Below are 23994 nucleotides of genomic sequence, written 5' to 3' on the forward strand. Positions count from 1 at the left end.
CTGAAGGAACTAAAAAGATTTTGATTAACAGCAATTTGGGACTGGATTCTTTGCTATACATAATTGGGACGACTAGAGAAATGTGAATGGGATCTGGGTATTTGATGGTAGAAGTAGATCACTGTTAATCTCCAGGTGTTGGTGATGACACTGTGGGTCTGCAGAGAATATTCTTGTCAGAGATACACACTAAAATATTCAGGGATGATGGAGTATCATGTTGACAGCTTATCCTCAAATGGTTCAGAAGAAAGATCTTTATATTATACACACACACACACACACACACACACACACACACACATTCACACCTACATACACAGTATTGCAATTATGTAGAAGAATGTGGCCTTGTCCTTGGGAGACACATGCTTAAGTATTTAGGGGCAAAATGTCATAATGTCTAAAACTTATTTTCAAATGATTTGGCAGAGAAAGAGAAAATGTAGCAAAATGTCAACTTTTTGGTGAATCCGGGGGAAGAGTACTCTGAGTTCATTTGTTCAACTATTCTGAAGGCTTGAAAAGTTTCAAAATAAAAAGTCAGGAGAGAACAAGTGATAAAAAGTGGCATAAACCATGAAGTTTCTGGAAGTTCTAAATGGGAGGGGAAAAAAATGAATGAAACCCAGAACTAAAGTTCATGCTTTTAATGATGTTCTTGACATGCTTTATGACATGGAGAACCATGCTGGATTTTTTCCTCTCTTTCCAAACAAAAGACAGTAATGCCCAAAAAAGTTTTTCCTTGTGTTATAAAGAGCCTAGCTATATCTAGTTTCCATTAAACTGCCTTCCACTCCCACCAGATGCACCAGGCTGCAGCCTGGACTGCCCCTCTCCCAGCACACAGAAAACTTACTTTTCCCATCCCCTTCTGGGTGAGCACACAGCAGGGAGTCCCTTGGGGTCACCTGTTCTCCCTGCAGTGTTCCAAATCCTCCTTATTTGTGGAAAAGGTCACAGAAGCTGTGTGTAAGAGAAGCCCATTCAAGAAACCCATATGAGAACCTTGATGTTCTCCTGTTGAACATAAACAATTTCATAGAATACCAGCATCAGAGAAGGCCATTGTGTAAGCAAGATGAATCAAGACAAAATAGGACCATGCCATAATAATGTCAAAACACAGATAATACATGAAGATTGTCTGAGTCAAAACATACCCAACAACCCCTGTCCTGGCTACAATGGGACCCTGTCTCCTCTACCTATTACATTAGCCCTCCAGTAAGACACCCTCCTTCTAGATAAGGTTTACAAAGATACCCAATCGGAATGACCCCACCTCCTGAAAACATCCAATCCAGAGCAAAGTCCCACTTCCTTGAACTCTCTTCCAAATCTCCTCACATTAGCCCAAATCCAATGAAAGCTCCTTTCTAACAGCTTCTATTGAGATGGGCTTTGGTTCCCTATTGTGTATATTCGCCTTCACTACAACAAGTAATAAACCTTACTTGTTCGGATACAGGTGAATTCCTGGTGAACTTCAGAGGAGGGCATTGACAAGCTAAAGAAAATTTGGTCCGGGAACATTTTTAAAAAACAAATCGGTAACTTCCTCCCTTGTTAAATTGATTATTCACATAATTTTATGACCTCTGAAAACAATGTGTGTTACATTAGATTTTTCTCACTGCAGAAGAATTCCCAAGACTGCCAGCTGATGACTGAGAACTCACGGCCAGATGTAAATTAAATGGGTGGCCGATTTCATAAGCAAATGATGAATTATTATGTTTGAAAGAAGCCAAAAGTTTGAGTGTCTGGAGCCTGTGAAAATTTTAAATACCCCGACAGAGTAGGAAATGTGCAAATTTTGTTTGGACACAGAAGTGCCTGAGTGACAGAGAGTGGCAAATACCACCAGCTCACTGATCAATGAAATAAGCAGTTTCAGACCCATCCCATGACTTCAAAGAGAATGCTCTGCCCTTTGGTGGAAATCAGTGGGGCCAGGAGAATGATCTGCACCCCCTGCTCCTCCACAGGGAGCTGTTTTTAAAAAATAGTGTCCTGCCAGCCCACAGGGCAGACCGCTGTTGCTGTTGGCAATTGAGGGCACCACACAGAAAGGGGATGACAAAACAAAAGGACACATAGCCTCCCCAATCAACACCATTCCCAAGTTGTTGGCCCCTTGGCCTTGCTGGTGGGATCTCCTAGTTCCTTTAACCACCCCTCTCCTTTGGGGTGCTTTCCCACTGTTTGACCTCACAGATCCGTGCCCTGGCCTCCACTCCTCAGCCACACAGACGCATGGGCTCTTCTCTGACTCTCTACCATCTTGCCTCCCACCTGCCAGGGGGATCCTCTACTTAGCGCAAACCTTCCTTAAATGGCACTGTTCCTTCCGATCCTCATCTCCATCTCTTCTGCCAGATCACACAGAGGAAGCCTGTGGGCCCGAATGCCATGGCAGCCATCTGCAGCAGAGGAATTCTCATCTAAAGAGAAGTCTCTAGAAGAACTTTCTATTTTCATTCAGCAGTCACATTCCCGGGAAAAAAATAAACCCAGAATCAGAGGTTCTGAGACTCTGGAAGTGGAAATTAAACTTGGAAGTGATGGAGTTCAATCTTGCCATTTTTTATATGAGAAAACTCTGATCTGCGTGATTCACCAATTTTCCTGCAAGGCTATGAAGCTTGATTTTGCCTCCCCACCGCCCCAAGTCTATTGGTTTTATAACCTATAGTGGGAAGGGAAGGAGAAATGTATTTTTCCTTTCCTTGGTCAAACTTAAAAAAATAAATAAATAACTGTGAAATGGTACATAGTCTGTTTTTTTAAAGCCCCCACAAATGGCAACACAGTATGAATTATATCTTTGTCAGTGCAGGTTATGAAATTACTCTAGAGAGTCATTTCTATAGAGACTGGCTATACAAAGGCTGTAACTCAATGGAACACAATTCTACTCTGAGCTCACAGAATGTAATTGATGGAAGGAAGCAACATAAATTACCTTAGCATTCTTCATGGAAAATGTCTCTGTTTCCCACACAATCTCATTTTGCACACAAAACAAACAAAACCAAATTCAATCTCCCAAATGGTGTCTCCACTTGTTTGCTTTCTTTTAAAAAATCATTCTGCCCACATCACCTACAACTATGGCTCTTCTGCTGGGCAGATTAAGTCTAGCATGGACCACATATGACCTCCTTCCCATGCACCGCCCCCTCCCAACTTGCCTCCCTTGTCCTGAACTTCCAGCCCTTCGTTGTTTCAGATGGATCATTCTTTTGCGGCCATGATGAAAGCATAAGAATTAAACTCCACCAAGAAAAAAAAAAAACAGCTAATGTGGCTTCGATTTCATTTTCCAGGCCAAACAGCAGATTCTTTTGTCTGTCTTTGTAACAACTAACAAGATGGTTAGCCAAAATTAAACAAACAAACAAACAAAAAAACAGAAAGAAAAATTAAGTTCTTCATGGTGATGAGAAAAATGATGGTGGGTGACAGGACTCACTGAAAAGGATACATCATCAAAACATCTCATTTAATCATTGCTTTCTCCAACTCAAACAGAGAGCTGTTATCACGATGTGCACAGACATGAATGCCAGACTTACTGAGATGACACAGAGCAGAGACAGGATTGTGTGGGTTTGTGTAAGAGCTGACCCAACTTTGTGACTGACCCCCAAAAAAGAGCAACTCCCAGGCCATTTATGGTATTTACAGTGACAATGCGGCTCTCAGCCAAGCAAGTGTCAACTCTCCCCATGGTTATAGATTCTGAGCAGGCCTCTGCTCAGCAACCAAGGGGACAGCAAGTTCTGGGAACAAAGAGAGTCCACTTTCTTGGATGCAGGATTCCAGGCAGTGGAGAGAGGGTCAGGGTCAGGTCTAGACATCTAGGAAAAGAAGAACATCAAGGTCTTAGCAAGTACATTAGGGTTGGCTCCACCATTAAGGCAACACTGGGACAGATGAATGGATAAAGAAGATGTGGTATCTATCTATCATCTATCTATCTATCTATCTATCTATCTATTCATCCATAATGAAATATTATTCAACCATGACAAAGAAGGACATTTGCCACAACATGGATGGACCTTGAGGCCATTACTGTAAGAGACATGAAACAGACAGACAAAGACAAATACCACGTGATATCACTTACACATGGAATTCAAAAAATCTAACTCATAAGCATACAGAGTCTAATGGTGGTTACCAAGGGTTGGGGGTAGAGGGGGAATTGGGAAAATACTGTTAAAGGGTCCCAGAAGAAGATAAATGAGTCCTGGAGACCTAATGCACAGCAGAGGATTATAGCCAACAGCAACACTGTCTTAGAAACCTCAAAGTAGCTAAGAGATCAGATCTTAAGTGTTCTCACCACAAAAAAAGAAATAATAGCTAATGTGATGCAGTAGAGGTGTTAGCTAACACGAAAGTGGTAATCATATGGCAATATAAAAATGCAACAAATTGACACACTGTATACCTTAAACCTATAAGTCAATTACTTCTCAATAAAAAAGAAAAGAAGAAACGAAGATACCAGAATCCAGAGCAGAAATCCAGTAGGAGGTTAGGGACAGCTTACCTCCGACATCAAGCATAGGAGCTGCCCACTGAACATGCCACTTCCGGTCTCCATGACCTCTCACAGGATTTGGGCAGTCGGGGTCCAACAGCCACAAACATAAAACTCCATAGGTACCACAATGTCCACTGCCCCTCCTCTGTGAACCTACAAAACAACATGTGATGCAAGGATTATTTTTGAACTGTTCAGTTGGACCCCTGAAAGCTTTATTTGGAAAATGAGATTATTTGTAATCAGTGCCGATAGGAAGTGCTCTGTCACGGGAAACTCCCAAGTATTGAGCTTTGCCGGTCTCGACTTTTGTCTTCTACCAACTACAGTTTAAGTTAAGTTTAAGACCAAAAGTATGGTCTCCAGAAGTGTTTCAGAACAATTTCAGGTGATTTGTTAAACTGAAGTTTATAAAATGGATCTATAATCAAAATATATTTCCGTGGAGGCTGAAAAAGGACAGAAAAAGTAACAGCTCAACCTTGGGAAGGTTGATTCAAGTCTCTTAAGGTAATGCTAAAAGCAGCTTGAATTTGCACTGAAATTGTCTTCTGAAGGACCCTAAGAGTAGCTGCAAATCCACCTTTTATTTCAATTAGTTGGCTTATACTGCATGGATTCATTCTCTTCTGCCTATTCCCAATCCACCTGAAATAAATTCAGTTGTTTTTGTCTCATAGGAGGATCACATCCACCCAAGTGGACAGAGCCTAAGGCTAATTCTGGAAATGATGTTCTAACGGAACATATCTGCTGAATGATTTTGGTATCTTTAGACTGATAGAGTGTAGCAGGTACAGGGTAAAATAAATATATCCCCTTAAAAATCCAATTAGAGTTGTATAATTTTGGCAGAGATAGAAATAGAAAGTTCACTCATTATTTCCCATTATTTGTCCAACAAATAACATTCCAGGTAAATTGCTATGTGTAGAAAGTTCACTATTTTCCACTATTTGCTCAACAAATGTTTACTGAGGGGCTCATGATCCATGTAAAGTACTAGATGCTGGGATACAAAGGTAAAATTCAGTCCTGCCCTTGAGGAGACCTTGAGGAGTCTAGTAGGGATAGGGAAGTGGGGAGATCCACAGCTGAACAATTAATGCACACCATAAGGCACACTCAGTGGCAGCATTTGGGAGCATGTGACACATTGCCAGAAGGGTCAGGAAGGCTTCACCTTGAAGGGAGGGAAGAAGCTAACTGTGGAAGGCTCAATTTTTCTAAATTAAGAGTAGATGTGTTAGGGCGCCTGGGTGGAAAACTCGATTAAGCATCTGCCTTCAGCTCAGGTCATGATTCCAGGGTCCTGGATTCAAGTCCTGCATCTCCCTCTCCCTCTGCTCAGCAGGGAGCCTACTTCTGCCTCTCCTTCTGCTGCTCTGGAAAATAAATAAATAAAAATCTTAAAAAAAAAAAAAAAGAGTAGATGTGTTAAGAAAAAAGAAACTGTCTGCTACTGAAACCCAGGACATGCTGAGGAGAACACGCAGCTGGTCAAAACTAAGGATACACCAACAGAACTGATAGGAAATGCACATTCACACACTGGTCCATTTCATCAGGCTACTCAGATGTATGATGTCCTGTTATTCTGAACTTTCTGATACATTAAGTCTTCTGTTGATATTATAGCTCTTGGGTGAATTTCGTTCTTTTTGTGAGTGAGCTGTTTTTTGATAACAAACTTGGGTAGATTTCTGCTGGGCTCTCCAGATCTGTGCAGACACAGCCCTCATTATAGCAGGTGCCGCCACTGCCCTGTGAGGTAAAAATGAACCAAACTTGACATCCTGGGGACCACAGATTTCTTAAAATGACTTCCCATGTGTTGTGTAGAATCCTGTAGGCATTTGAAGATACCAAAATTTCAACCCTCACACTATTGTGGCTTTTGAGAGACCACCTAGAGCCTGAGGCCACTAAAGAACTCAGTGGGACCCATGATGGCGGGTGAACTCTTACCAGCCTGAGGACACCAAACACCGTGATTACACTCTCAGATGTCATTCATTACCAATATGCTTTCCAAGAACTGAATTAAGACGTGTGTGTGCGTGCACATATAATAAATATGAGTAATTTCCATCTGAGTCTGTTCTTTCATATTTCATTTTTCCAGTCCCTGAGAATCCTAAAAAACCTAGTGTTACATAAACCACCAGGATGCCAAGATGCTAATGCACTCATTGCTTACACTCATGTAACACTTCTCTCTGGGTTTCTTCCCCAGGGCTCCTGCAGTGAGGATGCAGGTGATAAACATTAATATTTTTTTAACAAACAGCCTGTTCTGGAGTCATTTTTATCTTCCCATGTGGTAGGTAGATAGCATTCATTTTCCACTCCCTTCTGGGAAAATGAAAAAAAAATAATGATGTGAGATAGTTCAGCCTCGGGTCTTTGGAATTGCCGATAGATAAGGGAGCCTTGGCCTTCAGGTGGAGATGATGTGGTTGACCTGGAATGCTCCTCACTCTTCCTTACTCTAAGGAACTGGGCAGTGGTCTTGAACTTCTGAAACTCTCCTCACCAGCCCCCTTAGAGGTACGCCTTGTTTTTGAGAAGGACTTCATGCAGATCCCTTTAACTAGGGAATGAGCCAGAGGCCAGGGTAGAGTGGAAAAGGAGTTTCCAAGGGATCCAATATGATGATGTGAGGGCCTTGTGGACCCCTGGGATAAGAAGAGGTGAGAGACTAATTGAAAGGAAAAAATGAGCCCAAAATAGAGAATCTTGTAAACTTGGTCGTGCTTCCGACTTTGTCACATCCTGTGCTTCCAAGGTGTGGATCAGACTATAATTTTATCTTAATGTGACACAAATACAGTGGCTGACTCAGTCCTGTATTTTAGCAGGCTCTGTTTTTCTTCCTTTGTAGCCTTTCTAATGGTGCTGCTGCCATCACCTGACTCCCCAGTTCCCAAGGCTGGTGTGTGATTCCTAACACCCTCTGCTGACTTCCCAGATGCACAGACAATGCTTGTACTCTCCCTCTGTAATCCAGCACTGGCAAACACACGAGCCCCTGCAGCTCCGTCAAGTCCAGCATTCAGCAGCTCCAGGCCTGAGTCCTAGCTCTGCCATTTATCCCCTCTGTGACCCTGAGCCAGGTACCTAAATCTCTTTTGCCTCATTTTTTTTCAACAATAATGTAGTCTCAACTAAATATGGTAATAAAATCATGTTTTTTAAACCCCTTAGCACAATGCCCAGCATAAAGCAGAAGTTCAAAATACATGAGCTATCATGAGCTATCTTTAAAATCATTGTTTTACATTAGGTGTTTATGCACCATCTCTCAAAACCATTCTCTCCTGCTCTGACATGGTGATTGTGGCAGAGGCAGTGGTTGGAAATAAGTTAACTAATCAGCATGTAAATTAGACCTACAAGGGGTTTCTCAACACACTAAAACAGACCAGAACAGACCCTGAGGCAGAGTCCATGGCAATCAAACTCAAAGCAAGCTCAAAAACTTGAAAAGAATGAAGTTGCCCCGATAGTCTTAGGTAACCAAGCCTGGCCATCAGAAACCATGGGATATTCATCATCGGTTGAGAAGTCCCAGACTATCAACCTGTGAAGTCATGTACCTGTAAATATCACAAAGTTCACTGGCTCCCAAAATCCACCCCATCACTGTATAAAGCTCAGTGTCTCACCCAGTTTCCCTTCCCAAGCATTCCTGAGACATACCCACTCACCAACAAGAACTCTCTTACGTTCTTCCAAGACTAGCCCTTAAGACTGAATGCTGAGCCCCATGCAGTGACCTCTGCTCTGAAACTCCAGCCTTCAGCTGTGAGTCACTTCTGCTGCTCTCTAACTCATGGTCCCATGAATAGACAGCACCTTTCCCTTGACCCCACAGCAACTCGACACCAGATGGGAAATGTGGCCCAGTCTTGACTGAAGGTTTGGGGGCTAAGAGAAGAGGAATAGAACCCTGGCACTTGGGATAAAACTGCAACCAGAGGGTGTCAGAACAGTCTTCTTTGGGGTCCCTTCCTGCTGAGTTTCCAGTCTGCTATGGCTTCTAAGAGAGAAATGTGTCCCACCTTTCCACTCCCTTTGTCACCTACCAAAAAAGTCACACACTCACAGAAGCCTGGACCGACATCCAACCATGTCCCAGGATATAGAGTACCAAGCAGATGACTGCATCTTGGTGCAAGAAATCCACATCTGACTGAAACCCAGCTCTCCCTCAGACAGTGGCTATGACTTGCTTCGACACAGGTGAACTTCCAGGCCCACACAGAGGCTGCCAGGAAACAACCATGTCTGTCAAAAGCAAATGGATGCTTTCACCAAAATGGCCAGAAACTTTCAAACTGTTTCCCTAGTTTTTACTCATCCAGATTTCAAAATCTTAGAGCCTGGTTTCCCCTGAGACACTGTTAAAATAGGAATTGCTCTATAAATTGAAATTGCTTTTGAAAAAGAAACCGCAAAGGTCCCAGGTCTCCAGGGGCCCAGCTTTCATGATTACCCTCCTACGCAGGGTCGTTCGGCCATGCAGACACAACCCTCTGCACAGAAGCGCCCTGTTCATTGTTTCTAGCCTTTCCCTCCCTCCCTTCAAGACAGAGCTGTGCCGGCTGGCTCTTTGTGCCCTGCATAATTGCTGCTGCCATTCACCCAGCACCACTCACCCTCCATCAACCTACCATTCGCCCCCCCACCACGGCTTTTGTTGTTGTTGTTCTCTCCTTGCATCAGCTGTTAGTCAAGATAATGTGCCCCTAGAATGTTCAGAACACTCAAAAGAAAAGCTTGGATTCTTTGTAAAACTTGGGCTTGCAAAACACTGGGCTTTAAAAAACAATAGTAATTGGAATTATCAGTATTTTCCATGAGTTCAAGCTCTTTGTAGGTGTTTCCATTTATGTTTCAATTCTTGGGCAGTCAGCATAGTTTCACACAGAACATACAAAAAACACACATGTTTAGAGGCCTAGCCTATAACCTGATCGTGCAACGCATGAAGCACCTCTCTTAGGCGGCTCTACAGGGGAGTTCATCCCAAGTTCCGAGTCCAGATACGCTGGCACATCTCCCAGACCCTCCCTTGCACCAGGATCCTGCTGTTCCCTGACAATGGAAGATAGATTCTCCTAGAAAAGCCCAGAGCTCTGGGAACTGGAGTGTGGCTCATGGTCCTGGCCAAGAAAGAAGAGAAGAGAGTCATGGAAGAAAACCAGGATCTGTACAGGAGCAAGAAAATATCGGGAAGCACACACACATTTGAATGAGTTTGTCCAAATCAATTAGAGAATTACTGTTCACATCTTGAGTCAGCCAAATGAATAATCTAGTCGTCTCTCCCCGTCTTCACCAACATTTAGCAAAGCCTCAGATATTGCTTCCCAGGAGATCTGGAGATGATGAGCCCCAGCCTCTGGTCCTCCCAAGTCACAGATGATGGGGTCTAAGTAGGCAGAGCTTGCTAAGAGAACACCAGCCTCATCTGCAGAGATCAGGAGGTATCCTCAGTGCCTGAGCACTGAGGAAGTACCAGGCCATGTCTGCTACCAAGAAAAAAGGGGTGTATTTCTACCCACACACCAGCTTCCCCAAGCCCAGCCTCCATATAACAACTCCTTCAGCAACAATAGAATTTTGTGAATTAGTTTTATCACCAAACTAAGGCCACTCTGATCTCCAGGGTCACGGCAGCTGACAACGGCCCCAGGTGTGGAATCCAGCATTGGCGGGGGGGGGGCAGGAATAATCACACACACACACACGAATGCACAGGATCTGGAGGGGTAGGCCCTTAGTGCATTTTTTTCCACAGCAGGTAAGCAGCCCAAGCCAGTTGCTAACTCACAGATCAGAGTGGGAAGCAGCCTCCAAGGAAAGCATGCCCTCCTCTCCCCACAGATGCTGGCATTCAGCTGGGAGCCCTGGGCATGAGATAGCAAGACTAATCAAAGTCTGATTAGCTGGCTCATGGGCAGGGGGGAGCTCAGCCCACAACTAGAAAAACTGAGCAATAGATCAATGTTTTGCCAATATTTTGCCAAAGAGAAGAAGTCTCCTTTGTTCTAAAATAGCACTTGGGTGTTGAGTAAAAAGACAGGCCCTGCAGACCCCTGAAGATGCTTGGCGGGTCGCTTTATGCTTCTAATAGGAGCTGCTGATCTCTGCCTCATTTTAAATTACTACCAAGTGTTGTGTAGGTTCAGGCTTCTTCTTTGAGTAAAAAAAAAAAAAAAATCAATCTGAAAGGAAAAGCTATTTCTTAGCAACAAAGGAAACAGAAAGAAGGCAGTTCCTTTAATGTAATCTGAGATAGAATCTAGCTTAGCAGAGCCAGAGTGAAAATAGCTTTTATCTGATCAAGGTGCCTTAGTCACACTTAGAGGAAGTTAAGGAGGCCAGGCCCCAGGATGCTTAAGACCACAGACAGAATCACTGGTGAGAAAGTCCCCTCCTGGCAGAGGGGCGTGAACTGGGGCAACACACTACAGCTGCCCAACATCAGGAAGTACTAGTTATTACAGCCATTGGGACATTGTGTTTTTTGTTTTTGTTTGAAAAGTGAGTTTTCTTTTTTTCTTCTTGTTTAAGATTTTTTATTTTTTTATTTGACCGAGAGAGAAATCACAAGTAGGCAGAGAGACGGGCAGAGAAACAGGAGGAAGCAGGCTCCCTGATGAGCAGAGATCCCGATGCCAGGGCTTGATCCCAGAACCCTGAGATCATGACCTGAGCCAAAGGCAGAGGCTTAACCCACTGAGTCACCCAGGTGCCTTGACACGGTGTATTTTCAATCATACCCCTTTCCCAACTTCAATACAGCTGAAAGGAAAGTGATTGGAGTGGTCCGGGTCACATCGGACACAGGGTAATAACCTGTCAGCGATGACATTGGCTATTGTACCTATAGAACGTGGTCCAAACTGGCTGATACTCACAATTATAGCAGCTCCAAGCAGAGAGATTAGGAACCAATTCTAAAGTAGCAAATGTCCAAATAAAATAGAAAGTAAGGAACCAAGGAGGAAGGTAAAAACTACAGGACAGAGTCAGGAGATAAAGTGAGCACACCAAACACATGGCTGTAGAGACCTGTGTAGTTGTGTGGGTACATTAGATGGAAGGGGTTAGTGTACCACAAACACACACACACACACACACACACACACGCACGCACAGCACAGGCTATGAGGGTCCATGCAGCTGTGTGTGTGTGTGTGTGCATGTATTAAACAAGATCTTCTGGTTGGAGCATCAGTCATAACCCACAGCAACGTACCTGTAACTCTCACGTTAGTTTTGTCTGCTCCTTCTGGTGCAGGGCTCACCCGAATTTTCCAGTCGTCAGAAAGAATCTACTCTGGGGTGCCTGGGTGGTTCAGTCATTTAGCGTCTGCCTTCAGCTCAGGTCATGATGTCAGGGTCCTGGGATTGAGCCCCATATCCGGCTCCCTGCTCTGCAGGAAGCCTGCTTCTCCCTCTCTCTCTACAGCTCCCCCTGCTTGTGTTCCCTCTCTCACTATGTCTCTCTCTGTCAAATAAATAAAAATATTTTTTAAAAAAGAAAGAAAGAAAGAAAGAATCTACTCACATCCCAACAACAATGTGAGTTAGAGTTTACTGAAAATTTTCTAGGGAAGGGAGAGGGGGGTTTATATCACAGCTACCAAACACTTCGAACCTCCACTTAGTATTTGCTTTCTCGCCAGCCTTCAGTCAATGGGTCTCTTTTTCTCTTGCAGCTCTCATCCCCAGGGCTCCATCCTCTTAGCTCCAAAATCTTCCTCTCGGTCTCCCTCTCTCACCCCTTTCTTCCAGCTGCTGCCTGCAAACCCACGTAACTCTTTGTCCCGGGATTGGCCAACCAAAGCTCCCAGTTTCAGGATCCACTCATGGAAAAAAGGGCTATATGCAGCCAGAACAACAAAATGTTCTCCTGTCAGATTTATTAAGAAGGTATTGGCAGAAAGTTTGGAAGAAGCATCTAATGAAGCAACCAGCCATAGTAAACCCTGTGTTGAGATGATCATGCATTTCAAAGAGACAGAGCAAGACCCGTACAGCACGTCTAGAGACTTCCTTCCCGATATTGCGTGAAGTACATGACAACATCTATATCCACCCCTGGATTACTGCTACACAAACATTCAGGACTGTTTCATCTATTCTGGTCCTTTGTAGAAAATCAATCCAAAATCCTAGGTATTCTCAATAAGACCATGCTTGTTTTTAGCCTATTTGGGGTCATACCTAGCTATAAGATGCTACTGCATTTTTGCCCCCCAAATTCTCAAGAATGGTCACAAGTGTAAATTAATTTGTGCTTAAAATGTGAAATGACCTGACTACCCACCACTCCCCAAGTTATTCATGAATCAGTTGGACTGGAGTCTACGCAATCCATCAATACTGTTCTATTTGTCACATGTTTGAAGGCGAAGGCTACAGTCAGTGGCTGTTACAAGCCCCACTGAAAACAGCATCCTCCCCTCTAGTTTAGGACTATGCTTCCTCCAGACACCCGCCAGCCCCAGGCCCCACCTGTGTTTGGCCAGTAAGGCTGCAACCTCAGACAAGTTCCTCACTGAGCTTGGCAGAGGCCCAGTGGAAAGTAAAGTGTTTTTCTGGGGATCCTGCAAGGTCCCAAAGTTAATCCAAATATCAGTTGGTCTTCGAATTAAGGCAAATTAGAGCGACCTGGGAGATCATTGATGATTTAGTTGGACACCATAATGTTACTGAAGAGACTCGGGGACAATCAGTGAATGAGTCAAGAGCATACGGGTTCCAGGAGCCAGAACAAGGATCCGGGGTGCAGCTCAACCCCCACTCCACAACCACTAGGGTCAGGAGCAGCAGGGCAGCCTGAGAACCTGGGAGAGAAGAGCTCAGCATCAGATTGGAGCCAGTAACTAAAAGAAACGTCCTTCTCTGCCAAGACCATTGAATAACAAACCAAATCACTCTCCCAGAAACTTTCTTCTCTGGTCAGATCCTCCAAACTAAGAATTGCCCGTAACAGGTGAAACCCACAGGGTACTGGGTGGAGAGACAGAGCTTCGTGGGACAACCCTGCCTACTCCGCACCTGGGGAAAGGAATTCACGCACTACCAGCATCAGAGTGGAAAGAGCCACTGTGCGTACCAGCATCTCTCGATGGGGCGGCTACACCCCATTCTAGAGACCCAGACCCAAAAGAAAAGGAGAGCAATCCAGTGCAAAGAGAAAAGGCCTAGGTGGATGGGCCTATGGGATACAACTGAGTTAATCCTTCTGACCCTTAATGTCTTCATTTGTATGTAGAAAAATAAGCACCAACAATTGTATGGGACTTAAAATGTGCCAGACAGCATAAATGCTTTTCACCTATCAACTCATCGAATCCTCAAAACCCTAGGTGCCATTACTACGCCCCTTCTTCTGAACTTGAGTTTGAGCCCAACAGTCTGTATCCATCTCCACTCTTCACCCAGTCTGATCCCATACCGCCTGGATGTCACGTTGGAAGAAAAGGCTGGGGAACTCAGACAAGGGTGTCAGCCCACAGTCTGGCACATAGCCAACACGCACTATGGTTCCCAATGCTGCCATTCTTACCATCATCCTTTTTCTTGTCCAGTTCGGATCTATCCTCAGAGACTTACTTGGTTCTCGTGTCAAACCCTTGGAACCACGCCCACACAGCCAATCCCGTGGGCTCAAACTTGAGATCCACTTCTTTCCCCCTGAGAGTGGGGCCCCTCCCTTCCGTCTGGTCCCAGCTTAGAGACTAAGGTCTGCAGTGAGTCCTCACCCACGCTGGGGCTCTGAAAGGAATGGAAACATTTCCTTCTAAACCTTAGAAATCCAGTAAGAAGATTAAAATATGACACTGCTTAAGGACCAGCAACGTTGACAGACGGTCTGTGTGACTCAGCCGGCTGATTTTCCTGGACCTGGAGAAAGAATGCTTTCTTCTTTTCTTTTCTTTTTTATTTTATTTTTTTTTTATTTTTTGTCCTCCACTCGGGTAGATAATTCACTTCCTTGAAACACGTCATTGGAGTGGAAGAGTTGTTTTGGAATAGAATCGTTCTGGACGTCTCGATTTGGCAGCAGTGTTTCTCAGATGCTACTGTCATCCCTAATGCAGAATTGTAGGTCATGTTCTTGGCCCTGCCCTCAATGATAAGATAATGAAGAGACAGAAGACTAGGCCAGAGAGACCAGGGCTATGACATTTGTGAGTACGTTACAGGGTTGAATCTGCAAGATGCAATTTTCCACTGAGCTGGATGCCCCCAAAGGCGCTGTGTCTGGGGTGCCACTTGGAATTATCTCATGCACTTGAAATAATATGAGTACGAGCAGACTTGTTCTGCCAATTGTCCTTTGCCATGAAACAAAAAATTATAGCTAAATAACAGAATTTTATTAGGCATGGATGATTGAAATTTACATTTCAAATATAATAGAAAACAAAAGTTCAGGCAAGAGGTAAACATATGCCATATATAAGCATGAGTGGGTGACGACACCTTTCTCATCCTCAAGGGCAGCTGGTGGGAGTAGATAGAACATGAACTTCAATGGCAGACCGACTCGAGTGGGAACCCTGGAGTAGATGGATTTTGTCTGGTGACCTGGGGCAAGTCCCTGAATTTCTTCATCTGAGCCTGAGTTTCATCATCTATTTGAAAAAAAAACCTCCTTTTCTGAGATTGCCATGAGGCAAGATGACATGTGAAAAGCCCTCCCACAGAGTCAACAATCAATAAGCGTCACCTTCCCTTTCTTTCTTGGTATTCAGAGAGACTCTGGTTTGTTTCTTCGAAATAGGGCTCCTCTTGAGCTTTGTTGCTGGTAACGTCCTGCGTACACTTTCTTTCAACTTCAGAGAGTGTCACTGAAGAAAACCTCACTTCTGTCTGCTGCTTGCTCGCAGGGACATCTGAGTGTCCCAGGACACTTTCCTCTCAAAGATCATCACAGCCCTTGAGTTGAGGGCTCTCTTTTCTCCTTTTGTGTTAAAAAAAAAAAAAAATCCAGGGGTGCCTGGGTGGCTCAGTGGGTTAAGCCTCTGCCTTCGGCTTAGGTCATGATCTCAGGGTCCTGGGATCGAGCCCCGCGTCAGGCTTTCTGCTCGGCAGGGACTTTTCTTCCCCCTCTCTCTCTGCCTGCCTCTCTGCCTACTTGTGATCTCTCTCTCTGTCAAATAAATTAATAAAATCTTTTTTAAAATTCCAAAGAAGAACAGAAGTGTCATTTTTAGAGTCATTTTTAGCCTCAGAGGGTAGCCAGAGAAAGAGTTGTACTTTCTTCCTTATTTTCCCTTTTTCCATCCTCCTTCTTGCTGTCCCTGCCCAGCTCCTCAGTTTCTCTTGAATCTCCTCCTTCAGAGCGAGCCGTGACGGTGCTCCCAGCCAAGGAGTCAGGAGAGAACAGATGTGTATGCATGTGTCCCAGTGTGACTCGCATCACCCTGCCCCCAGCCCCCTGCTGTGGCTGCTTCTTTGGAATTGTTCCTTCCCTCAGAAGATGAGCTACACCACGTTTTCCTTGTCTTCTAATCCCTCCTGCTCCCTCCACCCCATGGCTACCCAAATAACAGTGACTGTTCCCTCATCAGACCCCATCCTGTCTTTCCATCCCCTTGTCATTCACGCAGGTGAAGGAATGGATCTCACAAACCTGTGAGACAAGAAAGTCAGCAACTATCCACCCATTTCACAGGTGAGAGTGTTGAGACTCAAGGAATTTAAATGGCATCACTTGGTAGTTTCAAAAGGGGCCTGCAGTGAGTGGAAGTGTAGCCCCCCAAAAAAGATCTGTCCAAATCCCGCAAACTGTGAATGTGAACTTTTTTATGAAAGGATCTCCGCAGATATAATTAAGTTAAGGTTCTCGAGGTAAAATCACCCAGGATTATCTGGGTGGGCCCCAAATCCAGTGACATTGTCTTTGGAAGAGTGAGGCAGACAGAAGTTATGCAGATAGAAGAGAAGTCCATCATTGGGGAGGGTATGTGCTATGGTGAGTGCTGTGAAGTGTGTAAACCTGGTGATTCACAGACCTGTACCCCTGGGGATAAAAATACATTTTATGTTTATAAAAAATTTTTAAAATTTTTAAAAAGAAGAAGAAAAGTCTATGTGGATAGGGAGCAGAGATGGGATAGGTTTGTTCATAAGTCAAGGGACACCCACAGCCACCAGCGACTGGAAGAGGCAAGGAAAACACAGCCCCCCACCCAGACCCTCCAGGGAGCGTGGCTCTGCTGATACCTTAATCTCAGAATACTGGCCTCCAGACCTTGAGAGAATACATTTGTGTTGTTGTTGTTATTTTTAAGGATTTTATTTATTTATTTGACAGACAGAGACACAGTGAGAGAGAGAACACAAGCGGGAGAGTGGGAGAGGGGGAAGCAGGCTTCCTGTTAAGCAAGGATCCTGATGCAGGGCTCAATACCAGGACCCTGGGATCATGACCTGAGCCAAAGGCAGATGCTGAACGACGGAGCCACCCAGGCGCCCCAACATTTCTGTTCTTTTAAGCCATCAAGTTTGGAAAGGTTTGTTATAGCAGCCCCTGGACAACCAGTACAAGGTGCAACCCAACTCTGATGGTTAATGATCAACTTTACCATCCCAGACCCCGACATAAGACTCATGATAACCTCAGAAAGGAGCCCTATAGGATCCAAAGCCTTAGGTCTCAGTCCCATCTGCCCTGCCTTCTCCCCAACCAAACCCAACCAAACCAAACAAGCAAGCAAAAAACCCTTGTCCTTTCTGAAAGAGAGCTCCCAACCCCTCGCCATTGGAGGCTGAGCAACAGTTCAAAGGCACCTGAAGGAAATGAAGGATCTGTGTACATATTTGACATCATCAAAACTTTGCGCAAACACTGAGAGAGCTGGAGAGTGTATCTTTGTAGAAATAAAGGACTTATTCCTTCCAGGCAATTACTTGCATGAACACACAACCAGTAGGGAGTAATCTCAAGAGCACCCAATCTCCATTTGCTTTTTGAAACTTTTCTATGCATCTAAAAGGATAAAGTATGCTTGCTCTTCCCAAAGCATATGAACCAGGCCTCTCATGCCCTCAGTTCCATCACATCACTTCCTTTCTCAGGGTTCCCAGGTGACCCTCAAATCAACAATGAATCCTAAGCAGGAGGTTCAACAGTCATCCTGAATGTCACCTCCCTCTGCTCCCCTAGCTCTTAAGTGTGAAAATGTTCTTGCCTCAAGGATCTCTCCTCTGAAAACTACAGAACACTCATGGAAGAAATTGAGGAAGATACAAAGAAATGGAAAAACGTTCCATGCTCATTGGATTGAGAGGATAAATTTTGTTAAAATGTCTATGCTACCTAGAGCCATCTGTATATTTGGTGCAATCCCTATCAAAATACCATCAGCTTTTTTCACAGAACTGGAACAAATAATCCTAAAATGTGTATGGAACCAGAAAAGACCCTAAGAATAGCCAAAGGAATGCTGAGAAAGAAAACCAAAGCTGGTGGTATCACAGTTCCAGACATCAAGCTCTACTACGAAGCTGTAATCATCAAGACAGCACGGTACTGGGGCACCTGGGTGGCTCAGTGGGTTAAAGCCTCTGCCTTCGGCTCAAGTCATGATCTCAGGGTCCTGGGATCGAGCCCCACATCAGGTTCTCTTCTCAGCAGGGAGCCTGCTTCCTCCTCTCTCTCTCTCTGCCTGGTTCTCTGCCTACTTGTGATATCTGTCAAATAAATAAATAAGATCTTTAATAAATAAATAAATAAATAAAAAGACAGCACAGTACTGCCACAAAAACAGACACATAAATCAATGGAACAGAATAGAGAGCTCAGAAATGGACCTTCAACTCTGTGGTCAACTAACAAAGCAGGAAAGAATATTCAAAGGAAAAAAGACTGTCTCTTCAACAAATGGTGTTGGGAAAATAGGACAGCCACATGCAGAAAAATGAAACTGAACCATTTTCTTACACGATACACAAAAACAGACTCAAATGTAAGTCAGGAATCCATCAAAATCCTAGAGGAGAACACAGGCAGGAAGTTTGATGACCTCCTCTGCAAGCGACTTCTTGCTAGACATATCTCTGAAGGCAAGGGAAACATAGGCAAAAAAGAGCCATTGGGATTTCATCAAGATAAAAAGCTTTTACACAGCAAAGGAAACAGTCAAAAAAAAACAAAAGACAACCAACAGAATGGGAGGAGAAATTTGCAAATGTCTTATCAGGTAAAGGGCTAGTATCTAAAATCTATAAAGAACTCATCAAACTCAACACCCAAAGAACAAAAAATCCCATCAAGAAATGGGCAGAAGACATGAACAGGCATTCTCCAAAGAAGACATACAAATGGCCAACAGATACATGAAAAAATGTTCAATATCACTGCTTATCAGGGAAATATAAATCAAAATCACAATAAGATCCCACCTCACACCGGTCAGAATGAGTAAAATTAACAAGCAAGTAACAACATGACAGATGTTGGCAAGGACGTGAAGAGGAACCCTCTTACACTGCTGGTGGGAATGCAAGCTGGTTACAGCCACTCTGAAAAACAGTATGCAGGTTCCTCAAAAAGTTGAAAATAGAGCTACCCTACATAACAACCCAGGAACTGCACTTTTAGGTATTTATCCCAAATATACGAAAGTACTGATTTGAAGGGGCACCTGCACCCCAATGTTTATAGCAGCCATGTCCACAATAGCCAAACTATGGAAAGAGCCCATAGATAGATGAATGAATAAAGAAGATGTGTGTGTGTGTCTGTCTGTCTGTCTGTTTGTCTGTGTCTGTGTCTGTGTATACACACAATGGAATACTACTTACTCAGCCATCAAAAAAGTGAAATCTTGCCATTTGCAATGACATGGATAGAACTAGAGGGTATTATGTCAAATGAAATAAGTCATTTAAAGAAAGATAATTACCATATGATCTCACTCATATGTGGAATTTAAGAAACAAAACAGAGTATCATGGGCGAAGGGAGAGAAAAATAAAACAAGACAAAACCAGAGAGGAAGACAAACCATAAGAGACTCTTAATCATAGGAAACAAACTGAGGGTTGTTAGAGGGGAGGGGGTGGAGGGATGGGGTAACTGGGTAATGGACATTAAGGAGGGCACACGATGTAATGAGCGCTGGGTGTGACATAAGACTGATGAATCACTGAACTCTCCCTCTGAAACTAATAATACACTACATGTTAATTAATTGATTTTAAATTTTAAAAACTTAAGAAAAAAAAAAGAGAAAAGGAAGTCCTCTTGTCTCTGAGCAATTACAAGTACCAGTCAGCCCATACATTGCCTCCTGTTTCCTCCCACTCAAAAACGCTCTTTAAATTGTGCTAATCTTTGAAGCTGGTTCTGAACAATTCTGTGTAAGCCATATGCAGCAGCCGGGTGGTGTAATTGGGAGAACACTGGAAGGAGAAGAGCTAAATTTTCATGGCAGCAGTCAGAATAACTTGGGTGGCAAACATCAGGAAATCCAGGTTCTAAGTGGCTTAGCCACCAAGCAATTTATTATCTTACATGACCAGGGGCCCAGAAGTGAGTGACTCCAGGCCAGACAAAGACCAGCAGCTCAAGATGTCATCGTGGGCCCAGGTTCTTTCCGTCTCCCTGCTCTGCTCTACTCTGTCTCTGCCTCATTCCCGGCTAGTTTCCCAAATGATTGCTAGATGGCTGCCAGTAGCAATGAGTTCTATATATGGCCTCATTTATGTCTGGATGGAGAGCACAAGAGGGAAATCATCCCCACTGACCATGACATACAAGTCCTTCCCCTCCATGTGGTTGAGCCAGTTTAGGTCAGAAGTCTATTAGGTCAGAAGTCTATCTTGACCAGTAACCGCCACCAGGGCAATGCCCTGTGGGACAGGCTCAGACTAATCATTTTCTCCTCGAGAGCTGACATGAGCAGAATGTAAATGACCCCAAAGTTCTGATAGGAAAGGGAAAGCATGCCGTAAGGTGGGTGGGGACACAACAGTCTCTAGCATACTCATCCTGGCTCCGCTCCCTACTTGTGTGGTCTCAAGCAAGTCCTTTGACCTCTTTGGGCCTCACCTTTATGTGAAAAAGGGAGAAATGTCAGCCACATAGAAGCATCAAAAGGGATCATGGAAATAAAAGCACCTGAAAAACTGTAAATTTGGGGGCACCTGGGTGGCTCAGTTGGTTAAGCATCTGCCTTCGGCTCAGGTCACAATCCTAGAGTCTTTGGAATGAGTCCCGCATGGGCTCTCTGATCAGTGAGGAGCCTGTTTCTCCCTCTGCTGCTCCCCCTGCTTGTGTTCCCTATTAAATAAATAAATAAAACCTTTAAAAATTCTGTAAATTCTATATACAAGAGATATACAGGGTGGTTTCTGCCACAGCCCTCAGCTCATGGGGCACTGATGTGATGCAGTACAAAGGGGGCTTGCCCTTGCTTCACGCCAGTCTCCAAAACACTGAGCCAAACAGGTCTGGGAGAAGGGCACAGGCTTAGCCAACAAAAATACAGGATGCTGAGTTACATTTGAATTTTAAATAAAATTTATACTAAATATGCCCCCAGTATTGCATGGGATATATACTAAGAAATTACTCTATCTTACATTCACATTGAACTTTACACCTTGTCTTTTATCCAAGAAACTTACCTGGGAGAGGCCAGGCCAGGAATGAGGAGGTAAGCCTAGACTTCTACCCTATTTTTCCCTTAAACCCTGATAGTGCTCTTTGTATCTTTTTTTTAAAAAACTGGCTCTTACCACAAAAAAATTTTTTGTATCATATATGGTAAAGAATGTGAGCTAGACTTACTGTGGGAATCATCTTGTAACACACACAAATATCACATCATTAAGTATATACCTGAAACTAATATAATACCATGTAGGCAATTATACCTCAATTTAAAAATGAGAGATTTATTCCAGGAATTTACTCATGTGGTTATGGAGGCTGAAAAGTCTTCCAAAGCACGGTCTTCAAGCTGGGGAGCCATGAAAGCCAGGGGAAACCCTCAGTCTAGGCCCCAGGCCTGAGAACCACGAGAACCAATGAGCCAACACCCTCAGAGACACACCCAGAAATCCAGTTTCGACAGGGATCTGGGTGCCCTTAGCCCGGTGAAATCGACACATAAAACGGACCATCACAATGTCCTCCATAATAATGAAGACATGTAAGTCAGTATAATGCCTGCTTCATAGGAAGCAGACAGTGTTAGCTAGCCCCATTGTGGGTTTGTCTGGGGGGTTTTCGCTACTATTATTTATCTTTTGCCAATCATCTAGAATACTTTCAACTATTCAAAGAGCGTCTCATGTTTCCATCTTCATTTATGACTTGCCAGGTCCAGAGGCCCCTGCACATCCTTCTCCACCTTTAAAGGGAAATGAGTGCTCAGCCGGCAGCCCTGCTCTCCATCACAGTAGCTCCAGGGCAAAGCCCAAGAGAATTGACTCAGCCTTAAAATGTCAAATGAATCATCATGCCAAGATGATTTATGCCCACCTCAGAATGCAGTTAATGTTGCCTACCTTGACCGGCTTGCCTCTGCCCCCCTCGGAGTCTGAAATTACATTCGTTTACCTGGGAAGGCAGCAGGATCTCAAAAGTGCTCTGTATCCTGTTGGGGCGGGAGGGGCTTTGGGACTCTGTGTGAGGCTGCAGCCTCTCCCTGACAATGAGGCCCAGCCAAGAAACTTCCACAGATAGGTTTTTGGATATACGCACCACCCTGGGGATGGGGACAGGCTGGGGAGAGAATGACCTAAAGAACAGGAGGGTATACAAAAACGGCTGATACTGATCCTAGCTCCTTAGACAGAGGTCCCCATCCGGCTGGCAAGTTCAGTTAAAAAGGAGACTGGATCCTGCAGACCTGCCTTCATACGTCAGACTCATTCATATATTTTGTGCATTAGCTTTCCCTGTGTGTATACTTCTTTAATCCCTGACTTCTTCCTGTATACTCGCTTCTTAGAACTCTCCATCCTTCTGCCTCGAGGGAGTGATGCGTCCTTGCTTGCTCACAGCTGTTTGACCAAGGCTGCAATCTTCAGTGCATTTTCTAGAAGCAACTTATAGATTCATCTTAGAGGATGAGACATTTCTCACGGTCATTTATTTATCAATGTTGACATCTAAACTGGCTAAACCAGATGAACTTGTTCCCTATAGCAAAGAGAAACTAAACCTCAGGGCTAGCAGTCCTCAAAATGGCCTGGTCTCTTGCTCCCAAAACTATGCTCACCCCACAGGGAGGTTTCTTGCCATAGTATTACGAAGTTAACACTCTGAGATCTCAAAAGTTTCTGAATTCCTTAAACGATTTAAACGTTTTATTCTTTCAATTTTAAAAGGGCAAGTAGCAAGCCTGAGGCTGTCACAATTACAAGTGGCCATCTGGAAGTGAACGTTCCAGATTCTTCCTTAGCAACAGGTCTGAAGTGTTCATTTTATTCCAGAAGGATGCAAGAACTTCCGGGACTGATCACTTGGCTCAGAAGAATGGTTGCTTCAGCCAATATCTTATATTTCATGTCTCTGCTCTTCACAAAGCAGGAGTTTCAAAAGGCAGAGCGTATGAGGTCCAACAGAGAAAATTTCCTTACCAATCAGGCTAATCTAAACCAGGTTTGCAATTAGGCTGCACTTCTATGCACCTTTCTTTCCCTAACCTAAGAGACAAGTCAACATATAAAACCCAACTAATTGGATTTGATTGGTCTGAAACTCTCATTAAAATGATAATTCCAATTGCATAATTTGTTGTGAAGAAACAAGCAAAAGCTACATTCCAACAAATAACTGAAAAGAGAGAGAAAGGAAAAAAAACACAAATGAAAAAATGTTAATCCTCAATAGTAATCAAAGAATGTATATATGATATGTTTTTTCAAATTAGGAGGGTTTGAGAATACTCTGTTATAAAATATTTGCACTATCCTTAAAGCAGCAGTGTTATCTGAAAGAGGATGAGGATAAGTTGCAGATATTACAAACTCAGAGTCAACCACTTAAAGAAGCATAACTGAAGTGCTGAGAAGAGAGAAAGCATGAAATGCTTAATAAAAAACCAGATTTAAAAAAAAGAAGGGTAAGTAGAAAGGAAGGGAAGAAGGGAAGTTGCAAGCAGTAACAAATATGGTAGATATTAATCGAACTCTATCAATCATACTTTAAATATCAATTGTTCAAATATACCAGTTAAAAGACAAAAGCTGTCAGAATTAAAAAAAGGACACAAACACGTGAAATCCACATTAAATAAAAATACACAAACAGATGAAAACTTAAGAGATGAAGAAAAGCATACTATATTAACAGTAATAAAAAGAGAAGTAGACAGGGCACCTGTAGGGCTCAGTCAGTGAAGAGGCTGCCTTTGGCTCAGGTCATGATCCCAGGATCCTGG

At 43.7% G+C, this 23994-nt stretch overlaps 1 protein-coding gene across 1 annotated transcript in view; it reads right to left on the reverse strand.

Annotated features, from left to right (window-relative positions):
- LOC116582050 overlaps positions 1-23994 on the reverse strand; it is a 389316-nt gene that overhangs the window by 239158 nt on the left and 126164 nt on the right. Inside the window, exon 3 of the mRNA XM_032329414.1 lies at positions 4571-4717. Coding sequence (XP_032185305.1) covers positions 4571-4717 — 147 coding nt within the window. The remainder of the gene's footprint in view (positions 1-4570; positions 4718-23994) is intronic.

Source organism: Mustela erminea, chromosome 21, assembly GCF_009829155.1.
Source record: "Mustela erminea isolate mMusErm1 chromosome 21, mMusErm1.Pri, whole genome shotgun sequence".
Taxonomy (NCBI): Eukaryota; Metazoa; Chordata; class Mammalia; order Carnivora; family Mustelidae; genus Mustela; species Mustela erminea.